At 39.2% G+C, this 25,500-nt stretch overlaps 1 protein-coding gene across 2 annotated transcripts in view; it reads left to right on the forward strand.

Moving 5' to 3' along the window:
- The first annotated feature begins 646 nt into the window (after positions 1-646).
- rhof (ras homolog family member F) overlaps positions 647-25,500 on the forward strand; it is a 58,930-nt gene continuing 34,076 nt past the window's right edge. For both annotated transcript variants that reach the window (XR_011356269.1, XM_069933286.1), the window contains exons 1-3: positions 647-788; positions 8,539-8,626; positions 18,114-18,242. Coding sequence is in view for 1 of the 2 variants with exons in the window: in XM_069933286.1 (XP_069789387.1) it covers positions 729-788; positions 8,539-8,626; positions 18,114-18,242 (277 nt within the window). In the remaining variant the exon portion in view is untranslated. The remainder of the gene's footprint in view (positions 789-8,538; positions 8,627-18,113; positions 18,243-25,500) is intronic.

Consider the following 25,500-nt stretch of genomic DNA (forward strand, 5'->3'; position numbering starts at 1 on the left):
TCTGCTCTGGAGAGTTTTGCAATGCACCAACGTGGTGGAGAGGCTCAGCCGGTCACGCACCACCCGGAAGGGCCCAGACCCGAAAATGTAGGCTTTCCTTCCTGCGGACCTTCTGGGTTTCTCCACCCCACGCGTGCCTGGTCTCTGCAGGTTGTTTAACACATGTCGAACTTTATTTCTGGTTGGGTGCCAGTGAACCTGACCGACACACCTCATTCTAGAGTGGTGGCTTGTCAGTCGATGAGACATCTCTCGTTGAATTCAGTGAGCCTTGATGCTTGGAATTCCGCGGGGAAGGGGGAAGGGCCGACGCCGAACCGCAGATCGGCTGGTTGAGGTGGAGCCACGGAGTGGGGAGTGTCCTTGACATGCGAACACCTTCCCGTGCATCGTGCCGGAGCACAACGTTCTTCCGGATAAGCAGGGACGAGCCCGTCCCAAAGAGCTGAAAAAAATGCCAAAGCTGTGATGAGGCGGGCGCAGAGATTCTTCCAAACTCCGTTAAATTCGGCCCAAACTTCAGTTGACTTCACGGTCGCTCGGTGGCCGCTTGTCACATCTATGCCCTGGATGCATTTCTCCGAAATCTGGCGGGATTTGCAGAAAGTCGTCGCATTTTAGTGGAGGCAAACCATTTACAAGGCACCTCAAATGGCCCCTGGCGAATGGCCATGATCAGAACTCGGCTAAACCTGGCGGAGAGGAGCTGAAAATCGTGATCGTTGGGGATGGCGGGCTGTGGGAAAACGTCCTTGCTGATGGTGTTCGCCAAGGGGGACTTCCCCGAGGTAAGTTGGACCAATGTTGGGTTCGAAGTGCGCTGTGATCCCGGTAAAATAGCATATGCCCTATCGAGGAGGTTTCCGGAGCTGAACAAGCGCCTTTGTTGCAAGGTAATGCATTAATGCTTCATGTTAGAACTAATACAGTATCAATCACCGTTTTAAAAAAAATCCCCGTTGTGATATGATGGGCTCTTTCTCTCCAACCTGCATTCTCAATAAAAGCTGGCAGAGCCCCTTTTGAATGATCATAGCACCCAACGAAGTGACCAGTCCCAGCCGCGGTCCAAATGACAAGGCTCAGCCGCGCCCAACGACTCTTTTGAAAAGGTGGGATTGTCAGACGCCAATGCCGGGATGTTGAAGGGGAGAGTGAACCGGGCTGAGGGGGAAAGTGAAGAGAAAAGTGGGATGGAGTCTGCTTCAATATCCCTCCCACCTGATACTGCTTCACCACAGAAGATCCGCCCGAAAGCCTGACTGTGCGGATCCTGGACGTTAGTATTTATTGTCCCTCTTCGTCCTGTCAGCGAATGTTAGTCGCTGAACATGCCTGCCCAGAGCTTATCCCCTTTAGAGGGAAATGCCAGAGAGGAGTTCCTTTTGTCAAAGGGACTTGTATGTTCCGGAAAGTACCTGGACCAATTACAAATGAATTAAGCGGCTTCGTCGCCGGTTGAATCACCAGCTTCTCAAGTTGCAAAGTTGAAGTGTAGACCGAGAAACGTAGGAGTAGAATGAGACCATTTAACTGTTTAAATGGGACAAGGCAGAGATGTGTCGGAAGAATGTATTTTTCTTTCAGATTCTCTCATTAACACTTATGGCAGCTTCCTGCTTTTAGTTCCCACTGTATTATCATATTGCTCATTGCACCAAGAAGTTTTGTAAAATCTATTGTGTGGAATAAAGCAGTGGGGGGGGGGGGGGGGTGGGGGGGTTTATACCAGCCTGACAGGTGATGTGCATTCCAGATAACCCCTTTCTGAAAGTCTCCGAGCGCTTCACAGTCAATTACAGAAAGTCACTTGTACTCTCACTGCTGCAGACCTGAATAATACTAGTGCCTACAAATGCAGGGAACCTGCAATCTAATTTTAAAAAGACATTGAGCAAGAAATAAACATTGTTCAAGACCGTGCCACAGGTTTTACTCATCCTTCCCAAAAGGCACAGCTTCAAAGTAACAACACTTTTAAAAGTTGGTATCCAACAATATAGTGCTAATTGAGTGTCACACCCAGAGTCTTATCCTTGCTTTGTGTGAACTTTCTGACTCTAAGCCATTTGAATATTCTATCAACTAAAAATCAGAACTTTCCAGATCAAACCATGTACCCAGGTTTGATTTTTTTTCTTCTTCTTGACCTTTCAGTTGTTATGCCCCATTGTGATGACGGTGTCTGCTGGAAATCACACAAAGTAGATATAAAGACAGCCAGGACCTGGGTAAATGACAAGACCAACAGATGATGGCCTGTTTCTAATGAAATTCTAGAGGCAGAGAAAGAACAAATTGAATGGCTCAGAAAAAAACAATGTTAATTAGATCATTTAGATAAAGAAAGGGAATCAAAGATTTTAAAAAGTAATGGAGAGTGAAAGAAGATAAGAAAATACAATGTTTTGGTTTATATTTTTATCTGCCAGGCAGTGTTGACCCTGTATTGTATTGGGTAATTCGGTTGCAAAGATTGAGCAGTAGATTAAGATTGCTCTCACCCAATGTGAAGGAGCAGCCCTAATTGGCTGGTGAGTTCAGGTTCATTTAGCGCAAAAATCCAACTATTTCTCGACATTCACGAAGATGTTCATGGAAGATCCTGTGTTTTGGGCTGATCATTTCCTCCCTCTGTTTTTTTCAGCTTCCTCTGCCGCATATTGTTGTTTTTCCAACTCAGAATTCCGTTTGCGCGCGCTCCTCCTCCACCTTCCGTTGCGCGCGCTCCTCTTCCACCCTCCGTTGCGCGCGCTCCTCTTCCACCCTCCGTTGCGCGCGCTCCTCTTCCACCCTCCGTTGCGCGCGCTCCTCCTCCACCTTCCGTTGCGTGCGCTCCTCCTCCACCTTCCGTTTGCGCGCGCTCCTCCTCCACCTTCCGTTGCGCGCGCTCCTCTTCCACCCTCCGTTGCGCGCAATCCTCTTCCACCCTCCGTTGCGCGCACTCTTCTTCCGCTCTCCGTTTCTCCAATCGCCACTCAAAAGATCTATCCTCTGGAAAATTATCTAAGTCTTTGTCAACAAATTTTCCCTCACCTATATAATATTTCACTATAATCCTCTGTATTTATATTTTCTTCATCCAACTCTTGACTTCAGTCAGCTTTAATGCCTTAGCAATGTCTATCAGTTCTTCTTTTCTCTTGCTCTGCAGCTCCTCAGGTGATGGTTGGGACAAAAATGCTGCTGTTTTCTCACACACACAAGCTTTAAATTAGCTGGGAAAAAACCAATTAACTAATAAATCACAAAAGCTCCAAAAGTTTAAGATCCCAAAACTCCAAATATTCAATCCAAGCCCCCAAATGTTACAGACCCAGAGGACCCCCAAAACCCAGCAGCAATAAAAATTCACTAAGACAAATGGTTACTTAAACAAAAGTTGCTTTTAATTTTTTTAAACATAAAAACACGATCAAACTTTAACTTATTACTATTAATTTAACTTAATCCCCTTCTAATTCTAAGCACATGTGTGTATAATGTGTATAAGTTCAGAAAAGTTCTTTGATTCACAGTCCAATCTCACTTCAAATTCACCGGTATCACGCAGTTCTTATACTGTGCACAGAATTGAACATTTATGAATTTTCACCAAGCTCTGGTGCTTAAATGGTTACCGCTCAAGAAGGTTCTTGTTGGTTTCAGATTGAGATTTGTTGCTCATTGGACACACACAAACTGATTCTTTCCAATCAGCCACTTCAGTGTCTTGCCGAATAAACTTGCCCCATCAAGGTTTTCGAAATGATAATCTCTTCTTCTGCAGGTCACCACAGAGTTCCTTCTGTTTCCTTTATTTCAGGTGAAACACTTCAGCCAGCCATTTCCTCTTGTATGGACCAGAAGGGTTTTCAACAGGCTGAACTCAGAACTCACAACCCGTCTTCAAAATGGGGTTTCATCAAGCTGCAAGCTTGCCATGACTGCAGAAACCACTCCTCTCTTGGAGAAAGCCTGTTTGATTTTTTATCTCTCTCTCTCTCTCTCTCTCTCTCTCTCTCACTCTTCCCCCCCCCCCCACCCTTGCCTTGCAAAACCACATGATCTTCTTAGAACAATCTGCAACCAGATAAATCACAGCTCCGGACCCAATTTTCTGAGTCCATTCATCTGTTGCTTTCAAAACAATAATCCATTTACACCTGTTTTGGAAATTCTTTAGCAAAGCAGTGTCCTTGTTTTATTGTCTTTGCAAAGGTTCTCGGTGCCTGCATGACTCACTTTCAGCAAAGCTCTTGCATTTTAAATGAGATCTGAGTTTGTGTGTGACCAACACCATCCCCATAATCTATCTCCTTTAAAAATATATCTATATACAGTAAAAAAAAATATGATGTACAATATTAAAATATGATATAATCCATCACAGTCCTTTCATACTCATCGCAAGATATCCCCGGGGAGAGGGGAGTCTATCCTCCACTGGTGACATCTGAGTAATACATCGAGGATGGTGGGCCTGCCCTAAATCCTGATCAATGTATTATGACCTTGTATTTAAACAAAATTAATCATGCCTAATTATAACATAATTAAGCATTATGTACAGCACTGTATGATCCCTTCAGCCCCTGTTGTTGTGCTGACGTATACAAACCTTTATAATTTTATAAAAGATCATGGGAAAGTATAGCTGCACAATTTCTAAACACCATGGTAAAGTCCTAGTGGCAATAGCGCACAATTTATAAAGACTGTGGGGGAAAAAGTAATGGTGGACCTGCCCTTCCGGAATTTAGTGCAGCAAGGAAAGGGGACGGAGCACTCATGTGTTCATTTCACTCTTGTAAGTGATCCAATGGCCAATCAGCCTTTAAAGTGTCTAGTGTGAAAGCAAAGTCGGGTCAATGCCGGTGTCAGATGATGTCATCTCATGCCAGGGCGTAACAGCCTCGATCCCTAGTACAATCCCCAGCATCTGCAGATGCTAACATTGCAATCAGGCAAGTGTAGAATGGGCAATTGCATTGTGGGATTGAAATGACCCAAGTTTTCATGTGAGTGCAGGAACATGAAGGAAGAAAAGATTAAAATGAGGATATAAACTTGGCCGTAGGAAAGTCAAAGTGAGAGAGAGAGGGGGGGTGGGGGGGAATAAATAGCAATAGCGGACAATTTTTATACAGCGTGGGAAAGTTGGTAGCTTTTTTTTTCTGTGGTCTTTATAAGTTGTGTGCTAAAGTGCTACCAGCTTTCCCACGCTGTTTAAAAATTGTCCGCTATTGATATTTATTGCTAGCACTTTCACACAGTCCCTTATAAAGGTTGATATTAGGTCGGCACAGCAACCACAGGAGCTGAAGGGCTCATACTGTGTTGTACTTAAAAGTTTAATTATGTTATAATTAGACATGATTAATCTTGTTCCTATGTAAGATAATACATTGATCAGGAGTTGGGGCAGGTCCACCATCGCTCAATGGGTCATGACATCACGATAAAAGGTTGAACAGTCCTAACCCTGGGGATGACTCCTTGCAAGTGTGAAAGTGTTCAGTATCCCAGTTGGAAGTGGTCAAGTGTGAAAAGCCAAACCCCCATTCCTATCCAAAGGTACTGAACGGCCAATTTAGTGGGATACAAGTGTAAAAGGGGCTATGGAGGGGTTTCTGTGCTGCACGGCATTCTGGGAGGGCAGATCAGCCATCTCTCTCCTACTGCGACTTCCCCATGGTCCTTTAGACCTTTATATAGGTCAGCAAAGTTTATACCTTTTTAATCTTTTGTTTCCTTCACGTTCCTGCACTCACACAAAAGCATAATCAACTTGTCACTACTTTATCCCAGGATACAATATGTCCTTTTCACACTGGGCTAATACTACCTACCGAGGCAGTATCACCTCTGGCAAATGATAACACCTGTGTGTCGATTAAAGAGCTTTCACACTGGACCCTTAACCGGTAGATTGGCCGTCAATTACTGGGACAAGGTGCCAGTGTGTAAAGGGCTAATAATGCAGAATGGGATATGAAAGAGTGTTCTGGACCAATGTAATTAAATTCTATTCAAACTCTGGGCACTGAAATAGAAATGACACCAAGAAATTTTTTTTTTAAATCCGGGAGATAAACCAAATCTGAACACTATATTTAATAACCCTCAAAGTGTTATTTAATTTTATCATCCTTTCTTTGACAGAATGCAATCTTCAAATCAATTCAGTAAAATTTGAGTTTGAATATATTTTAAATCTAATGCATTGTTAACAAAAACCTCATGTATTCCTTATGTCTGTTTAAAAGCTGCAATAGAATATTTGCTAAATTCTCTAGGAATCACTGATAAAGTGGATTGCTCAAAAGTTTTACATCAAAGTATGGTCCTCAAAATCATTTATCATACCTATCACAGATACCATACATTTTCCATATTACAAGTGATTGCACTTTTCAAAGTACCACATTTACAGTAAATGCAGTAGTTACAACCCAAAGTAATGAAAGGTGCAAGCAAAATGCACGTTTTTCTTCCTAAAATATGCCAGTATTAAATGGAAAGAGTTGAAAACCAATAATATTGATGTTATTTAAAACTGTTCTTTTCTATAAATCAATTCCATCCTCAAGAGATTCTTAATTTCTCCTGGTCTTATTGCAAGGAATCAATATCTTTAACTTGCTTCCGGGGGAAGTACATCCTTTCCATTTTGCAGCTTGATCAGTAAAAGCCAAGATGGGATCCTGCATCAAAAAATACTCTGGCATTGCCATTAATAAAGTAAGCCCTGCTCTGATTCAATTTACCCAAATGCAGTATCTTCCACTTCAAACTGAACTGTATCATCCTTTCCTTAGCCCAGTTCCCATCTGATCTAGATTTCAACTGTAAACTTGGGTAACCTCCTTCGCTGTCTACCATAGCACATGTTTTTGTGCCATCAGCAAACCTTGTCATAAGTATTGTTGTAGATATTGTATTATAAAAAGTGAGAGTTCTAATACTGGACCCTGAGGCCAGGGTCCTCCAGTCTAAAGAAATGCCCTTTACAACAACCTCAGAGTCCTATCACTAAACCAATTTTTAAAAAATTGACTAGCTCGCCTTCTATTCCATGTGCCTTAACCTTCCATACCAATCTACCACATGGGACCTCATCAAATGCTTTACTAAAATGCATATAAATATCATCAACTGCCTTACCTTTGTCTACCCTCTTTGTCACTTCTTCCACAGCCAATGAATGTTAAGAAATTCTTTAGTCTCGGGCTAGAAGAGTCAAATTGTTCTTGCTACATGCCAAAACTGATCATGAATAATGAGAGGAAATCCTAGAATACGCTTTCTCAAATCCAACTTGTAGAAATCAAAGGCCACTTCAACTGACATAACTTGATCTTTGGATAGTATGTTGTCACAAGTGGGCAAGGATGCTAAATCTTAAGGAGGCACAGTCTCATGTTCACAATTCCACACCCCAGGCTCATCCTATTGCTGTGTGTGTGGAGTTTGCAAGTTCTCTATGTAACTGCATGGGTTTCCTCCACATCCTTCCGTTTCCTCCCACCTTTAAAGTTGGTTGGCCCCTAAAAATGAAAGCGACTTCTAGCACGTAGTTAGGTATAATATGGGAAAGTTTATTGGAATATGGAGAGAATCAAATACTTGTGTAGGATTAATATAAATGGGTGCTTAATGGGTGGCATGGACAGTGGGCCAAAGGGCCTGTATTTGTGCTTAGTGGTTCAATGACATTTGACTTCTGAGGTCTTGCACAGAATATTTGCTGTGTTGTACTCTATTTTCAAGTCAAGTCAAATCAAATTATTGTCCTCTGATTACACAAGTGCATCCCAATGAAACAGGATTCTCTGGACCTCAGTGCAAAACACACAGACAAAAGGAGATATAACACACCTACAGACAAAGAATATATATGCAGGACAGGTATTTACATAAGTATTGTGAATTTACACAAACCAACACTCCCGGGTTGATTTGTAGCAATCACATAAGTCTAACTAAACAAAAATATCAAGTGGTCTTCTGATTTTTGGATTGATTTAAAATTGAATTAGATATTTACTCTTAAGATATTGAAAGGAAGTTTTATTCTTCCATTAATGTAGGACAGTGGTTCTCAACCTTTTTCCACTCACATGCCACTTTTAAGTATTCCCTATACCATTGGTGCTCCGTGATTAGTAAGGGATTGCTTAAGGTGTGGTACGTGGGTGGAAAGAAAAAGGTTGAAAACCACTGTTTTAATTGTACTTAATTGACTCGTTATGTGCATGGTTTCATCACTCCAAAGGAAATGGGCCAATGACAATTTTTCTCAAGCAAAATATTTCAGTAACAATTGGGACTAAGCAATGATTTTCGACCTTCCATTTCTACCCACGTACCACCTTAAGCAATCCCTCACTAATCACAGAGCATCGATGGCGTAGGGATGACTTAAAGTGGTAAGTGAATGGAAAGAAAAAGGTTGAGAACCACTGGTATAGGATAAAAGAACATGACATTTGTAAGATTTTTGGGTAATTTTAATACTTGTCTCTTTTCTGTTTCTTCATCCATGTTTGCTGTTAGCAATATGCACCTTCAGTGTTCGAGAAGTACGTAACAGATATCACAATTAGGAACAAGAAAGTCACCTTAACTCTATATGACACAGCAGGTAAGATTCCTCAAATAATTCCAGTTTGGGTGAACATTAACTCCAAATGGTATCCAGATAGCTCACTGATCAATGTACTTTATACTGAAACCAGCGGTCAAAAGGTAAAGCTTTGGAGTTGATTTCTGCTCATTTCATTTACAACTCCAAAGGAGAGTTTTACATTTGGTGCCAATGGTTGAAGTTGAAGTTGGAAAATTAACCTGCTAAAATTCCAGTTCTGGTCAAGGGATGTAAATTCCACATCCTCAACATGACAACAATTCTCCGAGCTCTTGATAATGTCTCAGCACCTCCATTAAAACTGTTTAATATCACTTTTGCAAAATATTTTGCCCACCTCCTCTGTTGTTGGAAACCTCACCTCTCGAACTGACTATTCCAGTGTACTCCACATTTCTCTATCCACAAGTTGAAATTATGAAAATCTCTATTGCCTTTTTATAATTAGCTCAATATCCTTTTTGTCTTTTATTTGTCTTCATTGGAATGCAATGCTGGGGTGGTGATAGAGGCTGGAACAATAGGGGCATCAAGATACTCTTAGGCATATGGATGAAAGAAAAATGTTATGAGGTAGGGAGGGTTTAGTTTGTTTTAGGTATGCCTAAACATCCTGGGCCAAAGGACTTGAATTGTGCTCTCTAATGATCTGCAGTGAATCATAAACCTATATAGGGTCCCAGTGTGGAACTGCCTCAATTGCAAGATCTTTCAAGTGCTTTCAAGAAATTAATTCACTCATCCATTGGTAATTGTTCCCTGAGCTACCTAGGCCCCTAGTTCTATAATTTCCCTCCCAACATGTACTACCCTTTTCAAAATTTACCTCTTTAAACAATCTGTTCGTTATCTGTTTTGGAAGGTGGTTGTGTCAATTTTTGCTAGTTAGCACTGATGTGAAACTTGCTACATTAAAAGTATCTTGGTTTCAAATTGCAAAGTCGGGATCAACTTGTATTAAATACAGATGCATAATCTGTTTAATATAAACATTTACAAATATATTGGCTTAAAAGTTAGAAAAATCCTGCTCTACCAGGTTCAGGTCTAGGAAAGCAAGCAAATTAAGATTTTGTTTGTAAGTGCATGCTTAATTTTTCATGAAATCTCTCTATCCACTAGAAACATCAAATCTCTATTGTAGAGTTTGTGAAATTAGTTCCTTACAAATGAAATATTTCACCATCCCTCGATGAGTGATTTTTAAAATGAATCACCCTTATTAGGAAGTGCAATTTCTTATTTTCTATTTATAAATCTTTACATTTTGGAGAACCAAGAAAGGTAGTAAACTGACCAAACTTCACGAGTTTGAGTTTGTTGTTTTGGCAATTATTTTCATTCTGTGCTCAAGAACAGGGCCTCCTTAGATCATTTCTATGGTCCACAGTCCACCCACATCCTCCTCCTAAGTCCCAACCCTTCCTTTTTGGTGCAGTCTGAAAGGAAGCTCTCTGGCAATTCGCCGACTTGTACAATTTCAGCTGTCGTGAGGTTTCTGTTCTCCACAGTAATTCTGCAACTCAGCCACTTCATAAATGACACCTTTGATGCTGTTGTTCTAGTTCATAATCATCATGGTATAAACCTAATCTCTTCTTCCCTCCTGTTCAAGGAACATGGTGGATGATCGATCTGTCGATTTGCTGCCAGATCTCTCTGGATCAGAATATAACTGCATCCTGTTCTTATCAGGGGAAAATTGCTTTCTATTGCAGGAATCCAAATGTAATCCTCTTCTCCATTGTAGTGTCTTTTTAAATTAATTTCTACCATCGCCTCCAAAAAGTGCAAGGAGTTTGCAGAATTCTTTCTCCCTTTTCTTGACACCACCTGGTCTGTTGCCACTGAAACCTTCCTCCCTCTGGAGCACTGAGCCAAACATCTGGAGTTGCCTCTTGCCCATAGCCCAAGCTTGGATCTTTGGTCATTTCTCTCTCCTAAAGCCCCTCTCTGAACTCAGCTGCAGTACCCTACCTCCAGCTCCTAATCTCTCCTAATTTTTCTCACCTCATGTACTGCTACATTCCCTTTTTTTAAGCCATTGTCATCAACACTTCATTCGATAAAACAGGTTTCACTCTTTTTTTCATATTCCAAGAAATTTTTTTCATGCACATCTTCCTCCCCCCCACAGAAAATAGAAACCCCCCCCAAAGAAAATAAATAAAAAGAAAAGTTTAAGAAAAAGATTGAGAAAACATACATAATACATTAACAATTTTTAAAAAAATTATTATTATATGAACAAAATTCACATGTGTATAAAATACTAAATGTTACCCACATTACTAAAATTATGGAACAAATATATTCTATGATAAAACTATTAATTCTAGTTAAAAAATCCCTGTTAAATATATAAGAAAAACTAATTGTTCATTCTTAACAATATTAAAAATAATATATAATACTACAAGGTGAAGGTGAGGTCAGGAATTGACAAACTATCTCTTTTTTAAAAAAACAATTCATAAAACAATCACCCCAATCTTTTGCATATAAGGAAACCAAATATTCTAAAAGTGACTATATTTATTTTGTAGATTGTAAGTAAAGGTATACAGCTTCTAATTCCACATAGTTGCAATACATTTTTGAAAATTGCACTAGTAGTAGCTAAAGAATGACTCAATTATTCTTGCAAATGCTATCCTATCTTTTTTTAAAAAAACCTTTTTATCTCCTTTCCTTTTTCAGAATATTTGAATGTTGTGTTTCCCTTTACTCATCCTAATCGGAATTTATTTTCTGTGAAATGGCCCCGATCGAAGTCTCAAGTGACATTCTATTGTACATGATACGATTAAGTTACCTGTCTAAGCTCTTACTGTTTGACTTGTTTGAAACCAGTGACATATGATTTGCACCATCCTGCCTCGACAATCCCATCATCAAGTGGTGAACAGGACTTAACTGTTCCACTTTCATTAATTCAAGCATAGCCAAAAATCAGTGGTAATGGTCTACCTTCCTTCCCTTACACATTTAACCTCCAGCATCTCTCAACGGTCTATCCTTGCCTCCCTCCGTTTTGTTGTGGACATGCTGCCCAATGACAACATCATCTGAAAACAAAGTATCACTTGCAATGTGCCTATTAATGGCAGGCTGGACTCCACTATCATCCCTTTTTAAAAAAAAAAGTTTAAATACCTCGACTAACTTCGAGCGCTGGATGAGCAAATATTCCTCCAGCTAAATTTTGGGTAAACTGATGCCATCGGCCTGCATCATCTGGCCACCAACATTATCTCTCGCACTGACACAAACCTACCAACTCTCTCAATGACATTTCTTTGCATCAAATCTTCTGCAAGGATTCTACTTCAATTCCTGTCTCCATCAAATCTTCTCCCACATGAGGATTTCCAGTCCAGATTATCTGTAATGTCCTTCAAAAAATGTGGCCTCCCTGTACCACCAGCAACTCAGCCTTTACCCACATCTTCTCCATCTGCCCTGGCTCCCTTTTCCCCAAGATGCAACAAAAACAGGATAACCGAAAGGGGGAACAATCTGATCTTCTCAGAAATAGGTTTTTATTCCTGACAAGTAACGTGACAATTACAGTAAAAATCCCTGTAATCCAGAATTGAAGCAAGCGGCAGCCTCAAGCAATTGGCAAAATAATCTCAGAAAATAAATAAGTTAAAAAAAAAGAAAGTGTAAAATTGGCACCCCTAGCAGTCAGTTCACCAATCACACAACACACAATCTCAAGCAACTGGCAAATTCACTTACCCGACACCTACTAATCCCCATGGTGCCAGATACTTGGGGTTTTGGAGAGAATGATGTGGGTGCTACATAATGGGAAATTAATCAATCTCTCAGATAGTCTGGATTGTAGTCAGGGCGGCAACTTTGAGCAGTCCTCTTATTGTCTCCATATTTTCATGTGATTTGGTGCAACATGCAAAGAAAAACTGTTGAAGGACTGGTTCACATGTTGATTAATGTAGTGCTATTTATCTGAGCAGAAATGACACCCGAGTTTCAAAGTTTTGTTGATCTTTTAGTTCAGTTTGTCACAACTTTGAGAACTTGATGCTGTGCAGTGAAGGGTGAATAAACTGTATTTTAGAATTTCTCACTTTTAAGACAAATTCTGGGATTTGGGGAATTATTAATGTAGGTTAAAGACTTTGCTCCCACCCTCCATTCCACACATGGTGGTTATAGGGGCTGATCAGTAAAAGTAAACAGTTGGTGTGTGTGGTGTACTGCTCATTTACCTAAGTGTATAATCTCGAGGAGGCATTGAAGAGCATTAATCTCCTCGTTTTCATGTTGTATGGGTCAGTGTGTCACCCATTGAAATTGACTTCAAGAGAACAATCTCTTTTAGAATTGGGAATTGGGAATTTCAGTAGCCTTTTCTCCACTTTCTCAATTTACAATTCCTGGAAACAGACATTTATATTTGTTTTAATATTGGGCATTTAATCATTGGAAAAGACAGAACCCCAAATTCCTCTTGAGTTCCAGGACACTTCTTCAACATAAAGCCATAAATCAGGAGTGGTGAAAAATTAGACTGACTTTGGAACACTAGTCAGAGAACATGCATAACATCACCTACAGCCTTGAGATTCTTTTCCTGAAGGCTGGGTTTAGCAAATCTAGAGACCAGTAACTGAAAGCATTAGGAACCGTCAAAGAAAGCCACAAGCAATTCCATAGGGCTCCATTCCAACAGGTGAATGAAGATGACTTCAAAGTAGGCAATTCCAGATATCCTGAATCTGCAGGAGACCAAACCCTATGGAATTTTCAAGATGTGGCTTAGTATAAAATGTGCTCATCATGTTTTGAATAGGTGCTATTGTCCAGCTGTACAGAGCAGTGACTTCCTCCTCTCATCTACCCTCATTGAAACTGTTCCGAGGCAGAAGCTGACTTTAGCCCAATTGTGCATCTTTATTCTTAGTTGGAGAAGGGCACAGAAGAGTGGATTTTAAATCTCAACATACTTTGAGCTACCCAACATAAAAATGATGGATGTGATGTGTTTGAAATGCATAGCATGACATTTTATTCCCTAATTTATAACTTGTCTCCTCATCATTGTCTGGTTAGCATCTGATTTTTATTGTCAAAGGAGATTTTATTATTTTAGCACAGTTCAGCATCACTTTCTCTAATTCTGATATATTTATACTGTTTTGTATGTGCAGAATTTTATTTGGGGAGTAAATAGCATTGTTACAAAAGCATCTGCGATACAGCTCCTGTTCATTTGTACAGGATGCTCGATGACCTCAGCTATTCAACGCAGTGGGATTTAGCTAGCTCAAGGCAAAGATGGAAGATTCAGTACATAATAATCTTGCCTTGCTTTAATCACTGCATTTTCTACAAAGTTAAACCTCATCATAATTGAAATATTAAAATGTTAACCAAAAAAAAATGCCCATTTTGCTGACAGAAACAAAAGTTCAAATTCACATCAATTATGTATTCTTCAATTGAGTTCTTCTAAACGGGAGCTATGTAGACCAAAACAAAGATGGGGATCAGACTTGAATATTAGTATTGATGATAAGACCTGGTCGAATTTGTGACATGATTGTATGACCAATATAATTAATGTAAGATAGAGGCTGGTGCAATATAATTTTTTGCATCAGCTACATCTAAACCCTGCAAAAATCCCATAAATTTAACTCTAATTTTTCCAATATATGTTTTAGATGTGGGGAAGAAACAGGCACTTTCTTATATTCTACCTGGTCATGTTCCAAACTGAAACCCTTTTGGGAAAATTTAAGAGTTTTACTAAATCAAATTATTACCTCTAAATCCAGAATTGTTTCTCTTTGAAAACATTGTGGACGTAAGACCTAAAATGAGGCCGTCTAAGTACCAATTAGAGTTTCTTAAAGTTGCATTGGCAGTGGCCAGGAGATGTATGCAGTTACCTGGCAGTTTGATTCTCTCTTGGAAATAGCCCGTTGGAATACAAGTTAAGGAATGAGTACAACACGTTTTTGCAGGTATGGGAACCTTGCCTACAAAGTGTAAGGGATGAATACTTAATAAATAAGATATTTATTCCATTTATTTTTCTTCCTTTTATTGAGATCAAAACAAAAAAAAAATTGGGACCCTTTTTAATTGTTGAATTAGATTCCAGATCTTGAAAGCTCATTTCTTCTCTTTTCCTTTTTCTGTCCTTTTTTCTTTCTTCCATTTTCTTTTATTAAGGGTTTTGTTGGGGGTGGGGGTTATATTTGGAACATGTGTCAATAATTAATTCACATTAAATTATTTGTGGTAATTTTGGTTCTGTTGATTAAATATCAAAATAAAATACTCAAAAAAAGAAACGGTTCACAAGCAGAAATATAAAATTGCTTCACTTACAGCAATTTCAAAATTTAGTCAAGAGAAATTACAGCTATGTTTTAGTGCAGGTAATTAAAATAAAAATGATGTGGCGTTAAATTATGTATTTCTCTTCCCTTTCAGAATGTCTCAAATGTAACCAATGAAGTATGGTTTATGAAGTGTAAAAGTTTAGGTGACTTGAAGCATAAACATTGGCTCAGGATTCAATGATCTCTCCCCTGTTCTATTTTGGAAATGGGAGTAGGATCACAAAATAGGAAAGACCAGATGGCGACTTGGATTTGTGTTGTGTGTAATAGGTTATTGGAAAACTCCTGTGGAATGTTAAAATATCAGAGTAAACATTTGTCCGTGACCATATACTGTATAGCAAACAGTCGATACAAGAGCATGGGCATACGGTACTCTGCTTCTTCGATTAGTTTCCATTGACTTCAATCCACGACATCCATGTGTTTAGTTAATGTGATCAAGAAAATTTTTCTACCCCAAAGTAACAATGTCCAAATTACCCACCATGCCTTCAGTGGGTAATCTGGATGTTGTTACTTGCGTGTGTTTGATAACAGTACAAAGCCATTTCCTGTCTGTGCCAGACTAAATTTGGGGGTAGAGACTGAGATCACATGACAAAAGGTCGGTTTGAAACCATACATCCATTTCAAATGAAATACCACTTTAGAAAAAAAATTAAGAAGATTCCTCTGACTGTTTGTGAAGAGAATATTCCCGTGTTAGCTGAGCATTTTTGCTGCTTGAAAGGAGGTTGGTATATTTCTGCTAGTAATGAACACAGTGGAAATGCGTAGAACAATCATGGTGCTGATGGCTGAGAGTGATTTGTTTGTAAGCCAGGAATTGATGGAAAAAATAATAGTTTCTGAAGTAGTTGCACATATCTTAAGAGGTGCTGTTGGTGTAAAAAGTCTGAAATGACGTGGTGTTTTTCATAACTTTACAACATGCAAATATTTGCAAAATATAGCTGCTGTGAAGTTAATCATACTCTATGATTACAGCATGTGGTGGGCCAATGTGAGTAACTCCATTCTTTAATGCATTGTAACATTTTAAAATGGAGTTTTTGCACTCAAAAATATCCACAGTGGCTCAAAAATCAACCATGTTATTAGTGGACGCTTCGGTATGTCGGGCAATTGAGGAATTTCAACAACGGCTTGCTTCACTTTTAAGTTTAGTTTTTTGTGTTTTTTTTAAAAATAATACAGGTTGTGTGGCCCAATGTCAGCATGCGCTCTCCATTTCCCTGTTACCCTACAACCTGTTCTCTCTCACATGTAGTCAACAACGCCCTTTGAGTGATTCTGCCATTAACCCACAATAAGGGATCATTTGCTCCAGCCATTTGGGTTGTGGAAGGAAATGGAACGCATGGATTCGAAATTGGTTGAATAGAACAAGGCAAAGTGGTAGATGATTGCTTCTCAAACTGGAGGCCTGTGATTAGTGGTGAACCTCAGGGATCGGTGCTGGGACCATTGTTGCTTGTCAACTGTATCAATGATCTGGATGATAATGTGGTAAATTGGATCAGCAAGTTTGTTGATGGCATTAAGATTGGAGGCATTGTGGACAGCGAGGAAGGCTTTCAAAGCTTGCAGAGGGATCTGGACCAACTCTAAAAATGGGCCAGAAAATTGCAGATGGAATTTAATGCAGACAAGTGTGAGGAGCTGCATTTTGGAAGGACAAACCAAGGTAGGACATACAGAGTAAAAGGCAAGGGACTGAGGAGTGCAGAGGAACAAAGGGATCTGGGAATACAGATACATAATTTCCCTGAAAGTGGCATCACAGGATTGAAAAGAAAGCTTCTGGCATATTGACCTTCATAAATCAAAGTATAGTACATTTCTGATTATCCGAATTCAGATTCTCCAAAGTCCTCATTTATCTGAAATATTTTCGGAGCTGAACTGACCTCACAGTTTGGGGGAAAAAAATTCACCCAGTAGGAAATTAGAACTACAGTTGTCCTCGTTTCAGGTAACTCCCTTTCCTCTTTCTCATTCCATTTCTTCTTTACCTGCCCCATTGACTTTTCTCTCCAACTCTCCCTCTCAAATTGCATCCTGCTGTCTCCCAGCCGCAAGCGGTTGGAAGAATCTCTTGTCCTGGCGTCATCAAGGAGAGTGGCCTCCCGCGCAGGAGTGGACCAGGCTCAGTGGCTTTCCTGCCCCTATCCCCTTCCCTCTTTGGCACACCAGAGCTCCCGATGCTGACTCTGAAGCCTCCCCCTGGCCTACCACCAGACTCCCTGGTGTCCATGTGCAGTAGGTCTAGGGGAGGATTCAGAGTTGGGACTCAGGTGTCCAGGGACACAAGAGCCTGCCAACTCACCAGTTCCTCGGGGAACTGCGGCAGCGGTGGGGATATGTCAGGAATCGGCAGGAGCAGTTTGGAGGTCTCGGTGATCAGGGTTGGGTTGTGGCCTGCATTTTTTTTTGGTGAGAATTAAACATTATTTTAATGCTTTAAAAAACCTTCCCTTGTTGTTTAAACATTGATAGATGCGATTTGCTGTTGCTACTGGGCTGTTTTTAAAAAATGACCATTTCTCCGGTCCTAACCATTTTGGATGATCAGAGTTGTACTGTATTGAGTACAGGAGTTGGAATGTTATGCTGAGGTTGTATAAAACACTGGTGAGGCTAAATTTGGAGTATTGCGTGCACTTCTGGTCACCTAACTGCAGGAAGAATATCAGTAGGGTAGAAAGAGTGCAGAGATTTACGAGGATCTTCAGGAGTTGAGTTACAGGGAAAGATTAGGTCTCCTTGGAGCTTAGAAGAATGAGGGGGTATTTGATAGAGGTTCACAAAATTATGAGGGGTATAAACAGTAAATGCAAGTAGGCTCCACAGATTAGGAGAGGTAAATACGAGAGGACATGGGTTAAGACTGAAAGGGGAAAAGTTTAGGGGGAACTTCTTCACTCAGAGAGTGGTGGAACAAGCTGCTATCTGACTTGGTAAATGCAGGCTCATTCTTATTTTTTTAAAAATATTTTTGATTTTCATAGACCCATAAAAATTCAAGCCACCAATACAATCCCCTTCAACACTCATACAACATACAGAGTTTGTATTTATCTCCCACCCAAATACAGCTGAGAATCTTTGGCTTGGCTTGGCGGACGAAGATTCATGGAGGGGTAATATCCACATCAGCTGCAGGCTTGTTTGTGGCTTGACAAGTCCGATGCGGGACAGGCAGACACAGTTGCAGCGGTTGCAAGGTAAAATTGGTTGGTTGGGGTTGGGTGTTGGGTTTTTCCTCCTTTGTTCTTTTGTCAGTGAGGTGGGCTCTGCGGTCTTCTTCAAAGGAGGTTGCTGCCCGAGGAGTCACGTGATGGAGTAGTGGCCGGTCGGGGAACTCCAGCCCTCTCCAGAAAAGTTAAAAAAAAAGATAGAGAAAAACCAAAGACACAAACATAAAAACCAAAACAAAGTAAAGTAAAAGTGTGGAGAAAATGGCAGTGAAGAAAGAAAAGCCAAAAACAACGGGAAGAAAAGAAGAAGGAAAGACGTCAGAAGAAGAAGATGAAGGCCTTACCTGTACGAGGAGGCCCGCCGTGGAGAGAGAAGCCCGCACCCTGAGGTCAGTCGAAGCCCCGAACTCGGGACTACAAAAATGGCTCACGGAGCCATACAAAAGTGTGCAACCGCGCATGCGCGAATCCTCGCGCATGCGCAGATGCGCAAGACAAAAATAACACTGACGGGAGGGGGGACCAGCTGAGAAGTCGATCTCCACAGCTGAAACAGACAACTACAACACAACAGCAAGAGGAAAACATAGAAAATAACGAGAGCAAGAAAGAAGAGAGTAAAAATAAGAAATCAAAGAAACAACAGATGACCAACCCAGAGGAAGAAGACCAACATCAAGACACTTCTAATTAAAAATAAGAAGACCAAAAATACCCAACAAAATAAAACAAACAACCCAACAGGAAAACCAGAAGAGACAGAGGTAAAGGACACAGATCCTGGAGTGGACTCAGAAGAAGAAGAAGAGGAAGAACACAGAGAAATGGAAGATGAAGGGAAGGGGAAGTACATGGATATATATTTTTTTAAAGAATATATGGAAGCAGTAAAAGAATGGCAGTCACAAGAATTCAGTGAAATAAAAGGAAGAATAAAAAGTGCAGAAGAAAAAGTGAATAGATTAGACATGATCATGTCAGATATAGGAAAAAGAGTAGACAAGGTAGAAGAACGAGAAACAGCCATAGAAATGGAACTAGATGACTTAAAAAAGAAATTAGAAGAATCTGATAAAAAAGTTAAAGAGACACAAGAGCTGTTAGCTCAGAAGATAGATATAATGGAAAATTATAATAGAAGAAACAATATAAAGATAGTGGGCCTTAAGGAAGATGAAGAAGGCAAAAATATGAAAGAATTTATAAAAGAATGGATCCCCAGGGTCCAAGGAAGACCAGAATTACAGGAAGAAATGGAAATAGAAAGGGCACACAGAACATTAGCTCCTAAACCACAACCACAACAAAAACCAAGATCCATTCTAGTAAAATTCCAAAGATATACAACAAGAGAAAATATATTGAAGAAGGTAATGAAGAAAATAAGAGAAGACAAAATACCACTGGAATACAAGGGTCAAAAAAAATTTTTTCTATCCAGATATAAGTTTTGAACTGAAGAAGAGGAAGGAGTTTAATGCAGCAAAAATGACCCTATGGAAAAAAGGTTATAAATTTATGTTAAAATACCCAGCAGTACTTAAAATAGTTATTCCGGGGCAGCAAAACAGACTATTCTCGGATCCGCAAGAAGCACAAAAATTTGCAGAACAACTACAAAACAGACAGAGAAATGAAGAGATGTTTTCTTCTTTGGCTTGGCTTCGCGGACGAAGATTTATGGAGGGGGTAAAAGTCCACGTCAGCTGCAGGCTCGTTTGTGGCTGAGAAGTCCGATGCGGGACAGGCAGACACGGTTGCAGCGGTTGCAGGGGAAAATTGGTTGGTTGGGGTTGGGTGTTGGGTTTTTCCTCCTTTGCCTTTTGTCAGTGAGGTGGGCTCTGCGGTCTTCTTCAAAGGAGGTTGCTGCCCGCCAAACTGTGAGGCGCCAAGATGCACGGTTTGAGGTGTTATCATCCCACTGGTGGTGGTCAATGTGGCAGGCACCAAGAGATTTCTTTAGGCAGTCCTTGTACCTTTTCTTTGGTGCACCTCTGTCACGGTGGCCAGTGGAGAGCTCGCCATATAACACGATCTTGGGAAGGCGATGGTCCTCCATTCTGGAGACGTGACCCACCCAGCGCAGCTGGATCTTCAGCAGCGTGGACTCGATGCTGTCGACCTCTGCCATCTCGAGTACTTCGACGTTAGGGATGAAAGCGCTCCAATGGATGTTGAGGATGGAGCGGAGACAACGCTGGTGGAAGCGTTCTAGGAGCCGTAGGTGGTGCCGGTAGAGGACCATGATTCGGAGCCGAACAGGAGTGTGGGTATGACAACGGCTCTGTATACCCTTATCTTTGTGAGGTTTTTCAGTTGGTTGTTTTTCCAGACTCTTTTGTGTAGTCTTCCAAAGGCGCTATTTGCCTTGGCGAGTCTGTTGTCTATCTCATTGTCAAGAACAAAAATGACAACAAACTATATGTATGTGTGTATGTATCTAAGAAGGGAAAGAAAGGGAAGAAAGGAAGTAAGGAGGGAATTAAGAGAGTGACCTTTGTTATATATGAAGATTAAAATCTTTTTTGGGGGGTGCTGGGTGAGGAAGAATTACAGTCATTGCGAAATCAGTTGACGCTTGCGAGTGAATTCGCAAATCAAAATGGAGAGGGGAGATGTGGTTGCCCGACAAGGGACAAAGGGTAACTCAGGAAGGGGAGGGGCTATTGGGGTTAAAGGAATTTCAGATATGAGAATAGTGGAAATATTTTATGTTTTAGAAATGTTGTCTTATAATGTGTTCAAAAAAAGAAAGCATAAATGGATAAGAAGGGAAGGTGGTGATGAGGAAACGGAAAGGAAAGATAAACAAAGTATGAAATGGCTATGTTGAACTATATGACTTTAAATATTAATGGAATACATAACCAAATGAAAAGGAAGAAACTGTTAAATTTACTGAAAAAAAGAGAAATTTGATATAGCATTCGTACAAGAAACACATCTAACTGAAGTGGAACACAAGAAATTAAAGAGAGATTGGATAGGACATGTAACAGCAGCATCATATAATTCAAAAGCCAGAGGAGTAGCTATATTAATCAATAAAAATGTACCAATCAAAATAGAAGAGGAAATAATAGATCCAGCAGGGAGATATGTAATGATAAAATGTCAGATATATTCAGAATTTTGGAATTTACTCAATGTATACTCACCTAATGAAGAAGATCAAAAATTTGTGCAAGATATCTTTTTGAAGATAGTAGACACGCAAGGGAACATACTAATAGGAGGTGATTTTAACCTTAATTTGGATTCAAACATGGATAAAACTGGAAAAAAAACTAACAGAAAGAACAAAGTAACCAAATTTATAATTAAATCGATGCAAGAAATGCAACTTTTGGATATATGGAGGAAACAACACCCAAAGGAAAAGGAATATTCATGTTATTCGGGCAGACATAAAACATATTCAAGGATAGACCTATTTCTGTTATCAGCACACATTCAAGGGAGAGTTAGGAAAACGGAATATAAAGCTAGACTATTATCGGACCACTCACCCCTATTATTAGCAATAGAGCTAGAGGACATCCCACCAAGAATGTATAGATGGAGATTAAACTCCATGCTACTTAAAAGACAGGATTTTAGAGAATTCATTGAACGACAAATTAAATTGTGCTTTGAAATAAATACGGAATCAGTGAAAGATAAGTTTATACTATGCGACGCTATGAAAGCGTTCATCAGAGGGCAAATAATAAGTTATGTAACCAAGATGAAGAAGGACTACAATCGGAAAACAGAACAGTTGGAAAGGGAAATATCAAATATAGAAAAAGAATTAGCAATAAAGGAAGATACAAGAGAATTGGCAGATAAAAAAATAAAATATGAAACATTACAAACATATAAGTTGGAGAAGAACATAATGAAGACAAAACAGAAATATTATGAGCTAGGAGAAAAAACGCACAAAATTCTAGTGTGGCAGCTTAAGACAGAACAAACTAAAAGAATGGTATTGGCATTAAGGAAAAAGGACAAGCAAATTACATATAATCCAACAGAGATCAATGAAAACTTTAGGGAATTCTACGAGCAACTATATCAAACTGAAAACGAAGGGAAAGAAGACAAAATAGATGAATTTCTAACTAAAATTGAACTACCGAAATTACAAACAGAGGAGCAAAATAAATTTAAAAAACCATTTGAAATAAAAGATTTACAGGAGATAATAAAAAAACTACCGAACAATAAAACACTAGGAGAGGATGGAATCCCAATAGAATTCTATAAAACATTTAAAGACTTATTAATTCCTCCCCTTCTGGAAGTAATCAACCAGATTGATAAAACACAAAGCTTACCTGATTCATGCAAAACAGCAATAATTACAGTAATACCAAAGACAGGGAAAGCCCCACTTGCACCAGCATCATATAGACCAATATCTTTACTTAACACAGATTATAAGATAATAGCTAAACTATTAGCAAACAGATTAGCCGACTATGTACCAAAAATAGTAAATCTAGACCAAACTGGATTTATTAAAAAAAGACGAACAACAGTCAATATCTGTAAATTTATTAACTTAATTCATGCAGTAGAAGGAAATAAAACTCCAACAGTAGCGGTTGCTTTAGACACAGAGAAGGCCTTTGACAGAGTAGAATGGAATTATTTATTCAAAGTACTACAAAAATTCAGCTTACCAGAGAAATATATTAATTGGATTAAAGCATTATATAAGGGGCCATTGGCGAAAGTGACAGTAAATGGATATATATCAAAACAATTTAATGTAAGCAGATCAACAAGCAGGGATGTCCACTATCTCCCTCACTGTTCACGTTAGCTATAGAACCACTAGCAGAACTGATAAGAACAGAAAATAAAATCAAAGGGATAAAAATAAAAGAGAAGGAATGTAAAATCAGTCTATTTGCAGATGACATTATAATATACTTAACAGAACCAGAAATATCAACAAAAGAATTACACAGGAAATTGAAGGAATATGGAGAAGTGTCAGGGTACAAGATCAACGCAATTAAAAGTGAAGCAATGCCAATGAATAATGCGGATTTCTCAAAATTTAAGAAAGAATTTCCATTTAGATGGCAAACACAAGCAATGTGATACCTAGGTATTCTTTGGCTTGGCTTTGCGGACGAAGATTTATGGAGGGGGTAAAAGTCCACGTCAGCTGCAGGCTCGTTTGTGGCTGACAAGTCCAATGCGGGACAGGCAGACACGGTTGCAGCGGCTGCAGGGGAAAATTGGTTGGTTGGGGTTGGGTGTTGGGTTTTTCCTCCTTTGCCTTTTGTCAGTGAGGTGGGCTCTGCGGTCTTCTTCAAAGGAGGTTGCTGCCCGCCAAACTGTGAGGCGCCAAGATGCACGGTTTGAGGCGATATCAGCCCACTGGCGGTGGTCAATGTGGCAGGCACCAAGCGAATTTTTTTTTTTTTTTTAATTTTTTATTTTTCACACCATAAATCACAATAGCCATGATATACACTTTTTCTTTTCCACACATTTACAGTGACTTTTTCTCCCTCCCCCCTCCCTCCTCCCAAGCAACCCCCCCACCCCCCCCCCTCTCATCCATTTTAGGTATACAATCTAGGTTGCATTAATTCAGTTAGACAATGTTGTCATTCAACAAAAATACACCAGAAATTCTACTGAGTCCATTCTTTTCTTTTCTTCTCCTTCCATCAACTTAGGTAATGTTTGTTCCCGGTAGGTTTTCGCTATTGTATTTAATGTAAGGCTCCCATACTTGTTCGAATATTTCAATATTATTTCTTAAACTATATGTTATTTTTTCTAATGGAATACATTTATTCATTTCTATATACCATTGTTGTATTTTCAAATTATCTTCCAATTTCCAGGTTGACATAATACATTTTTTTGCTACGGCTAGGGCTATCTTGACAAATCTTTTTTGTGCATCTTCCAAGTCAATTCCAAATTCTTTATTTTTTATGTTACTTAGGAGAAAGATCTCTGGATTCTTTGGTATATTGTTTTCTGTTATTTTATTTAATATCTGATTGAGATCATCCCAAAATTTTTCTACTCTCCCACATGTCCAGATTGCATGAATTGTTGTTCCCCTTTCTTTTTTACATCGAAAACATCTATCAGATACTGTTGGGTCCCATTTATTTAACTTTTGCGGTGTAATGTATAGTCTGTGTAACCAATTATATTGTATCATACGCAGCCTCGTATTTATTGTATTTCTCATCGTTCCAGAGCATAACTTCTCCCATGTTTCCTTTTTTATCTTTATATTTAAATCTTGTTCCCATTTTTGTTTAGTTTTACCATTTGTTTCCTCATTTTCCTTTTCTTGCAGTTTAATATACATATTTTTTATAAATCTTTTGATTAACATTGTATCTGTAATCACATATTCAAGGTTACTTCCCTCTGGTAAACTCAAGTTGCTTCCTAATTTATCTTTCAAGTAGGATCTCAGTTGGCAATATGCCAGCGCTGTATCTCCAGTTATATTGTACTTATCTCTCATTTGTTCAAAGGATAAGAATCTACTTCCTGAAAAACAATTTTCTATTCTTTTAATCCCTTTTTTTTCCCATTTTCTAAAGGCAAGGTTGTCTATTGTAAAAGGGAGTAGCTTATTTTGCGTCAATATTAGTTTTGGTATTTGGTAATTTATTTTATTTCTTTCTACATGAATCTTCTTCCATATATTGAGGAGATGTTGTAATACTGGAGAAGTTCTATGTTGTACCAATTTTTCGTCCCATTTATATAATATGTGTTCAGGTATCTTTTCCCCTATTTTATCTAATTCTAGTCTCGTCCAGTCTGGTTTTTCCCTTGTTTGGTAAAAATCTGATAGGTACCTTAATTGTGCGGCTCTATAATAATTTTTGAAGTTTGGCAATTGTAAGCCTCCTTGTTTATACCATTCTGTTAATTTATCTAGTGCTATCCTCGGTTTCCCCCCTCTCCATAAAAATCTCCTTATTATTTTCTTTAACTCTTTGAAGAATTTTTCTGTCAGTTGTATTGGCAATGCCTGAAATAAGTATAGTATCCTTGGAAAAATGTTCATTTTAATACAGTTTATCCTTCCTATCAGTGTTAGTGGTAGCTCTTTCCAATGCTCTAAATCGTCCTGTAATTTTTTCATTAGTGGATTGTAATTGAGTTTATATAATTGGCCTAGATTTTTGTTTATTTGCACACCTAGGTATCTTATTGCCTGCGTTTGCCATCTGAATGGGGATTCCTCCTTAAATTTTGAGAAATCCGCGTTGTTCATAGGCATTGCTTCATTTTTATTTAC

The sequence above is a fragment of the Narcine bancroftii genome, chromosome 4 (genome assembly GCF_036971445.1).
Source record: "Narcine bancroftii isolate sNarBan1 chromosome 4, sNarBan1.hap1, whole genome shotgun sequence".
Lineage (NCBI taxonomy): Eukaryota > Metazoa > Chordata > Chondrichthyes > Torpediniformes > Narcinidae > Narcine > Narcine bancroftii.